The sequence below is a fragment of the Myotis davidii genome, unplaced genomic scaffold (assembly GCF_000327345.1).
Source record: "Myotis davidii unplaced genomic scaffold, ASM32734v1 scaffold71, whole genome shotgun sequence".
In the NCBI taxonomy this organism is placed as follows: domain Eukaryota; kingdom Metazoa; phylum Chordata; class Mammalia; order Chiroptera; family Vespertilionidae; genus Myotis; species Myotis davidii.
In genome coordinates this window covers 1,608,938-1,617,655 of record NW_006283588.1, presented here as the reverse complement: position 1 = coordinate 1,617,655, position 8,718 = coordinate 1,608,938, and the positions used below count along the sequence as shown (strand labels likewise).

Sequence of the window (8,718 nt, the reverse complement as noted above, 5' to 3'; positions counted from 1 at the left end):
AAAAAGGAAGTCACTGTGGGAGCTAGAGCAGGGGAGGCCCGTGGGCTGTGTGCTGGGATGAATCCTGGGTGATATGCAGCAACTAAGAGTCCGCAGATCAGAAGCCACAAGAACACACTGGTTAGGGACCTGGCCCTCCATACTTCCACTCAGTATCAGCCCTCAATACACACACACACACACAATCATACGCTCTTGGCAGTTACATTACTTCTCCCATGATGTCGCAGGATGTGTGGTTAAGCATAACCAATGGACATAAGACACTGGGGGATGGGGGAGGCTAGGGGACTGTCTTGGGCGGGGGGAAAAAATGGACACATATGTGATATCCTTTGTAATAAATAATAAAATTTAAAAAAAAAAGAAAAAAAAAAAAGGATCCATGTTAAGTGTAGCATGGCCATTAGGAAATTTTGAACCCTGGGGTGCCGTGGTTTGATCTGCATTTCTTAAAAAGTTACTCTAGCAATATGCAAAGTAGACTATAAGGGATCAAGAATGACAGCTCGGTGGGCCTATTAGGCAGCTATTTCAAGAGTCCTAGTGAAAAAAGAATGACACCTGAGTGAGGATAAATATGTAGAAAATGGTGTATTCTCTGATTCCCCTGTAACCCAAAGATGTGTTTAGGCAGTAATTTACTACATAACAGTAGAATGAAGGAGTAGCTACACAGTGTTTTTTCTTTGCTCATTCAAGTTCAGGATTCACTTTTTTTGGGGGGGTGGGGGGGACTTCTGCCATGCATGTCTAAACCATGCGATTACTGCCCCAGAAATTGTTAAGTCCATGATTTGGAATAAGTGAAGTAATCTTGCAAGTTAGAAGATACAGCCAAGTAGGTGTTGAGTACAGGTAATATATTTCATGGAGACTTCAAACCTGATTATAGCTAATAATTATCTGGTGTTAATCCTGCAGATAATCTACCTTGAATATCTTTTAGACAGTCCACCAACATGATTTTAGGAGTACTAGTATCTTTTTAATTAGGCCAGAGTCATGTTTTTAATTTTTTAAAATTAATTTTCCTTCCCTTCAGTAATCTCATTTCCAGGAAGACCTATGCCATGTATGCGGAAACCTCATCGGGGATCCATGAGAGACTTTTAAGTTCTTTGTATATTCTTTAAACTAGGCATGATTAAGAAGTTAAGTGGAGAGACTGTCAAATCATTAATTTTCTGCGGTGATTGGGTAAGTGTCCGGGTTCCTTAAGCAGATTGCACAATGTTGCTTTTTCAGATGGAGGACTTGCCATCTGAATGCACCCTGCCTCAGAGGAGAAGATAGCTGTAGAGGTTGGGGCTGTGCCTTAGAAATGTAATTTGCTCAACAAAGCATGGCAGCTAAGCCAATAGAGTGTTTGTTGTGTGGTCTTTCTCACTAGGCCACGTGGTAAAGCTCTGAGGCCTGGAGAATGCGAAAATGAATTAAAATGCAATTTTCCCCCCGTAGATATTTTTGAATGCGGACACCATTCGGCTGGGAAACCTGCCCACCGGCTCTTTCTCGTCTTCGCCCAGCTCTCCCAACCCTCGACAGACAGTGTACGAACTGTGCGCCTGCCCCAACGGCAAACTCTACCTTTCTCCGGCAGGAGTGGGTTCCACCTGTCAGTTCAGCAGCAGCATCTGCTTGTGGAACTGAAGTGACTGATGCCTCCTCACACCAGAATAGCCTTTGTTCCTGTCTGTCTGCTTCACGGTTCTGCTCGGTTTCCCTGGTGATCAGTCCAGAGCTGCTTCCAATGGTCCACGGAGCAACTTCTGACGGCGCCCGCAGGGATTCGCCTCCACCTTCTCCTGTGAGTTCCTGTCCCGCTCAGCACAGAGGGTGTGCGTGGCAGGACAGCGGAAGCTCGTCTCCAGCAGGAAAACTGGATCACACCTTTGGCTCAAAGGGAGAATAACATAGGTGCCTTTGCTACATGAAGTGAAGCACACAGTTTTAGATTTTTGCAGGACCTGGATATGAACTGCACATACGTCCATTACCTAGATGAAATTCCCAGTGTCCAATGGCAAGAGGAAATGGTTAACCCTGTGAGAAAACTAACACGACAGTCTGAAAGCACAATTTTCCATTCATCTTTTTAGATGTACACTCCCCGCCCCCCAGAGAATTTTAAAATGTTAAAGCATTATGTAATGCTTGCTTTACTAAAAATTAAATTCAATAGATGGTTTTTAACAAAACAAAACAAAAAGACAGAATCCCACCTTGAGTTTTGTTTCTTTAAATTCAATGTGTTGTTACTCTTTGTCTACTATGTCGAGAATTTTGTACATTAGCTAATTTTGAAAGCACTCAGAAATATATTTACAGAATTAACCATATGCCACCCTGCTGTCATTTGTCAGGTCTGAATGTCCTTATGTAGTATCTACTTGGCTATTGCATGTGACATATTTACTTTTAGCAAAACATCTAATTTATTGTGATACAAGAAAGGATTAAGAGGGGCATACAGGCAGGTGGTGTGGATCCACCTGCTATGTGTTATACGTAGGTTCTAATGGTACAATTTTTGTTTGCACATTCACTTTATACTTGACTCGGACTGATGAATTCAAACACCCTCTAAATAAATGCTAATGTGCCGCGTAGTGCTGAGAATGGGTTCACTTTCCATTGGAGTATCATCTTCAGAAGTAAATCTATGCATTTTTCACTGGAGATCAATATTTAAGGACAGTGGAAATTAAATTTAAAATTCCTGCTCAAGTAGCAAAAGAAATATAAATGCTAACCAATGTTGAAAATGTGTTTACATCATTAGATGCGTATTTTAAGGAATTTGTTCTTTCAGCCCTTAACATTTACTTTTGTCAGACTCTTAAGCTACCCTCCTACCAGAAATCATAGTTTCCTCCCTTCTTCACTGCTTATTTTTGTAAATTAGCTTCTAAAACACAACACCAGAATACTGTAGGTTCATTTATCACAACATTCCTTAACTCAAAATTTTTTGAAACTTACAGAATCCAAGAATGTAAAAAATTGTATTAAACATTTTCTATTATGGGAAAATGACTTGGTTACTATAAGGTAAGTCCTTAATTTTCATATGTCAATCAATCTTCCCAGGCCCTCCCATGCACACTGTTTAGGTGTGTGGGAGCTTCATTCTGAGGGACCCTGACTGTAGACACTGAAGTTCAGGCCTCTGTAGCCCAAAGTAAAGTGGGAGAGTGGGACTTGTTGAGGTTATTGGGGTGGTGGAAGCAGGAAAATGGGTAATGTAAGCAGTGAACCATTTAGCCAGATTATCTTCTTTGCATGATCCATCATATCAAATAATTGAGAAAGCTCCATTTCATTAAATAAGTCCTATACTCAGCAGAAGAAGCAGAAAGCTAGTTCAGTCTTAATACTTTTAAAAGAGAATTTAACTTGCGTTTGGGGCTCCTTAAATAAAACTTTAAATCAATATTGGAGGAAGAATTAAGCTATGCTATTGCTGCTATTGCTTAAAAGTTATATCAGAACACGAGACTTCGATTTATTTAAAATATTAGAATTTAACATGAGAAATTCTCATAATGTTTTTTGCAAAATACTAATACAAAGTACAATACAAGAAATTTTGAGAAATTACGATGCTAATCACCGTTATGGACTTTTTAGGAAAAACTACATATTAATTTGAGTCATATTTAAGTTGAAAACACCTCTAAATTAAAACAATTAGAAAAGTTCTTAATCAAGAGGTAACAGGTTTGTTTTTGTTGTTTTTTATTAGTAATTAGCTGTGTTTCAAATCTCAGCTCTGTCTTCTACCAATCGTCCGCTGATTTAGGCATCTGGGGACATCTCTTAGCTTTCGTTTACTCATCTTTGCAAAAAAAGTATTGAATCAAATGGTCTCTTGAGATTCCTTCCACCTCAAACATGTTCTTATTTCAAAAGCAAATATTATAGGAGGTGGAGGGGCCACAGAAATGTTATGTCATAAGAGGAGAACAGATGAAAAGAGTGAGGAGACAAAACCCTATAAAAACCAAATCTAGTGAGGGGTTGTCAACATTTGAATTCAAATATATTCTGAAATGTTATAGAAATAATTAAAAAGAAATACATAAGCTAAGAGAGTGAGGCTATGTCTAGGTGATGTAACAATATCTGCTCAATTTAGTAGGAAAAAAAATGTGATACATACGGCTTTCCTCTCCAATACCAAATAATTGGTGACTGGGTGCTTTAGAGTCCTTAGTTTTTAGGTATAGACTCAGGCCCAGAGTTCAAGCCTCTTTTGAAGACACGGAAAATTGCTCTCAAAAGTCCTTCATTTTCTTATCAAAGGTCTGATTCTTTCCTAATAAAGCATTCCCTCCATTGCAGACTAGCCAAGCAGATTCATGATCTGTTTTTTTAGTACCATTTTTACATCACAACATATGTAAATAGAGTCAAGTTTATTTCGTTGCAAATTTAATCTTTTCTAAATCAAACTCAGAAAAAAAAATGATTCTTTAAGTGTAGTACATGAACCCTAAATTTTGCATTCAGTTTAGCTGTAGAAGACAGAAAGGTGGCGAGCCAGAGGGTGGGGGAGTGTATTAGAAGGCAAGCAGGTAAAATAGGAAGGAATTATTTATATAAAGAATTTAAAATGATGCTTCAAATTTTACATTAACCAGATAATCTTAGAGTTCGTACCCCAAACCTTTGAGAATTGAGCCAGGAGTTCTAATTCTAGTTCTGCTCCCCGACTCATGTGACCTAAATAAATATAATTAATTATGTTGGCCAGAGCTTACCTGTCTATGAGAGGGGTATATCAAACTAGGAGGATGTTTTTGTTATTTTCATCTCTAAATTTAATCGGTTCACTTAAGACTCAGTAATCTTGAGTTCAGTAGCCCAGTCTGAACTGGCACCATTAATCTCCTCTATACCTTACTTAACATGTTGCTTATAAATGTTGAAATGCAAATCCTCCAGCGTGCTACTCTCTACTCCTTTTTTTCTATGCTCCCTTTCTTGCTCTTACCATTTGAACATTAATGTCCCTTTTAAAAAATAATGCTTTTTTTGACAGGTTTCAGTAATTTGGTTGACCTTCAAAAGGAAAAGAATATATTTGGATCTTATTAAAAATGACTATTTAGGGAAATAATGGAAACATTTACCAAATGTTAATACTCTGTTGGTCATTCTATTATTATTTATTCTATCAAACTAAAATGCATTGTGTCTTTTTAAAGGTAATTTGATCAAAAAGGTCAATTGCTACATTTTTTATAATATGCCATTCAAAATTCCTATGTAATTCTAGCATCTGAATTACTCAATTGGATAGTGCCTCATTTTCTAAAATTGGCATTTGGTACAATAAAACTTCTAGTGAATTATGCCATTGCAAAAATGATATCTCTGAATGAGGCCGCCATAGGTAGAGGGCTGGCGAGTGTTTGATGGGTTTACCTGGTTAAATTTTATAGCAGGTCATGTCAAGATCATAACATTCATTAAACCGTTGTAGTTAATGCTACCGAATGGCCAAATTCTGTATGGCAAAGCAAACTCACAGATGAGTTTTGTATTAGTGAGGTCTTGTCACCTTCTCTCAGTAGCTTTGGTCTAGTTAAAACTGCTCATGTGACCTATTTAAAGATACTTATTTTCTCTATATACTCTTATACCTTATAGTCATGAATATTGCAAAACATCATAAGTAAGATAATATTGTACTTTTATTCTTTTAAAACAATCATAAACTAATGAATGTCCTCCCTGAACATCGTTATTCATATTGTTTCATACTGTAGTAAAGATACTTATTTTCTCTATATACTCTTATACATTATAGTCATGAATATTGCAAAACATCATAAGATAATATTGTACTTTTATTCTTTTAAGACAATCATAAACTAATGAATGTCCTCCCTGAACATCGTTATTCATATTGTTTCATACTGTAGTTCATTAGTTGTGTAAATCTCAAAGACCAAAGACTGAGATTTCTATTATATTTCACTCTAAAACACTGCTGCTTCTACTAATTTATTCAAATAAATAGGAGGGCTTATAATTATAATGTGAGATAGTAAACATCCTCCTTGCCAGAGTCTGAGCTGTAGATGAGTAATTAATGCTTTTGTTTAAGAAGGAAACCGTTCTTAGTGTAGTCCACTTACCTTTTACACATGCATAATAAAATCCTTGTTATCCACAAAACCAGTCTGTAAAGACTATATCCCCAAATGGGCCCAGGAGGGATTTACTCAGCCGAGTTCACACTTTCATTGCTTGCTAAAAATTCCTTGGAGAATATAATTAATTTGAAATACTTTTAGAACCACAGGGCTATTTTTTATGTTGATTGAAGCGATTCCAATCTTTGAGAAAGTCAATGAAAAACATTAAAGGAAATGAGGTATAATGAACCGTGATTCTTTTTGTTTTTGTGTTCTTAATATCTCCTTTGTTTGAATACTTATAAATAAAAGCCAAACAGGGTTAACGATGTGCAAGGACATTCACTAACAATGGAGATGTGTAATTTTGTGTTTCAGTGTCTCGTTATTTTATACAATTCTTTTAACCAGGTCCACTATTCATTTATTTTGTTTTGTAATTTTCATGTAAATGTTTTCTTGTGTATATATGACAAATGGAACTATTTTCTTACACATACTATGCAATATGTTTGTAAAATTGCAATATTACCAAAATTACAAAAGCTGTGCTTTTGTACTCGATCTTGCTTTATGTAAAATCTATCTTTTTCTATTTAAATGGACTATCAGCTCCATAAACTGTAGATAACATATCTATTGAAAAATCAGTCTATTGTATCTTTTGTTTAGTTTTGGCTAGAGTGGGCTACGTTTCTTTTGGGAGAAAATGCACAAAGTTTGGCAGTTGGAAACTTCTTTCCTCAGAAAATGAGACCCTTGATGCATGCAATGAGCTCATTTAATTTAAGATCTCTCCTGTAATTCTTGTATTTTGTCCTAATTTTGGTGCTACTGTGTAACCATGATTAAATGTGATAGTCAACAAAGAGGATCAAAACTCATATGCTATCATTTCATTTATTTTATCAAGAAAAGTTCGTAGAGAAGGGAAATGAGTATTTGTAGGGAATAGAGACCTTTTTCAATGATGTGTTTTAATCAATGCTATTAGGATGCATACTTTTGCAATTTTAATTTAATTCATAAATTTATACTTGATGAAGATGCTTCTCTTATGAAAAACTGAACATATGTTCCTCTTAAACATATGACCAATGAAACTAAAGAATTCAAATTGATTTAAAAGTAACAGTTACTACATTTAACCAGATGATTAGCTAATAGTTTAACTGTGACTTTATTTTTTATTTTGGGGATAACACTAGGTAGATGCCATTTGCTCAATCGCACCTCTCTATATAGATGTATATCATCACACATAAGTACACATTCACATGCAACGGTGAATATAAACACATACTACTTGTAAACTTACTTGAATGATGTTGTATTTCTTCATTTCCTTGTCACATTCAAAATATCAAGAACCAGTTCAAGACCTGTACTGTATGACCTTTTGGAGAGAGAATTTCCAGTCCAATATGTTCCATGCTTTGAGAGTGACATTATTCCTCAGTGGTTCCAAAAGAGCAAAAGTATCCATTGGAAGTTGTGTGTGTTTTTTATGTCACGATTATTGTTTTCTTTCTTTATGGCCCAAAGATCTATATACTCTAGTCCAGATATTAGGGGGTGGAGGGACAAAATCAGAATCATGTACACTCCTCACAAAATCTTTCAAATTTAGTACTAAGTAGAAAATAAATGAGAGCATTATTTTGGGAAATCATATACAGGGTGTCCCCAGAAAATGTATATACACTTTAACAGCTGATAGCTCATTTTTGAAAATTAAATGTATTTTAATAAGCACTGCCTTTATAATGAATCAAAGTGTGTGTACACATTTTTGGGGACACCCTATATATTCTATGACTTTAATCTCCAGCAAAGTTTGGGATAGTTCTAATAAGCAATCAGACACATGCATGCTTATTTCTAGCAGATCCTCAGACCCCTTACCAACCATTATAATGCCTTCGTTTTAGTAAACTCTTTTCTCTTATGAAGTGTGTGTGGGGGAGAGTGAAGGTTGGGGTGGGTATAATTCAGATAATTCCAGTGCAACTTTATATTTGTGTTTTCAGAACTTTGGCTTATCACGGATAGGACAGAAAATAGCACTTCTGGTTGCTGTAGCTTCTTCTAAGTATCAGGTAGAAGATTACCCTCTTTTTGTCACATGGCGAATTTAAGAGGGAAGACACATTTTTCTTACATTTCAATCTCCCTCAATAAGAAATAATTCTTGCCATAAAAGTAAGGTTTATGGTAATGGAAAATCTTACTTTACAGTATTCATTAGTGATTTTAAAAGTCAAATATGTTCTGCTAGTAAAAAATTATTCTAACTGAAAAAAGCAATCACTTGAAATTGCTGAAAGTATAAATTGTGGCCCTGATTTTTTTACTAAAGAAATCCCATTGATACTAAAAAAAGAAAGAAAGAAAGAAACACTATGTAATAAAGGAAATATTTAATTGCACCTTACAAATATATACTAAACTTTTTATCAGAACCAGTCAATTTAATCATTTTATTCCAGTAGTGGATATAAACTTTTAAAATAAAATTAATATGTTGGCTTTGTTCAGAAATAATGTTTAGTGTCTTCTATGTTATATA

General features: G+C 35.5%; 1 protein-coding gene across 1 annotated transcript in view; it reads left to right on the top strand.

The window, feature by feature from the left end:
- SGCZ (sarcoglycan zeta) overlaps window positions 1–2,136 on the top strand; it is a 633,314-nt gene extending 631,178 nt beyond the window's left edge. Inside the window, exon 8 of the mRNA XM_006753775.2 lies at window positions 1,462–2,136. Coding sequence (XP_006753838.1) covers window positions 1,462–1,653 — 192 coding nt within the window. The 3' untranslated portion in view covers window positions 1,654–2,136. The remainder of the gene's footprint in view (window positions 1–1,461) is intronic.
- Window positions 2,137–8,718: the final 6,582 nt, after the last annotated feature.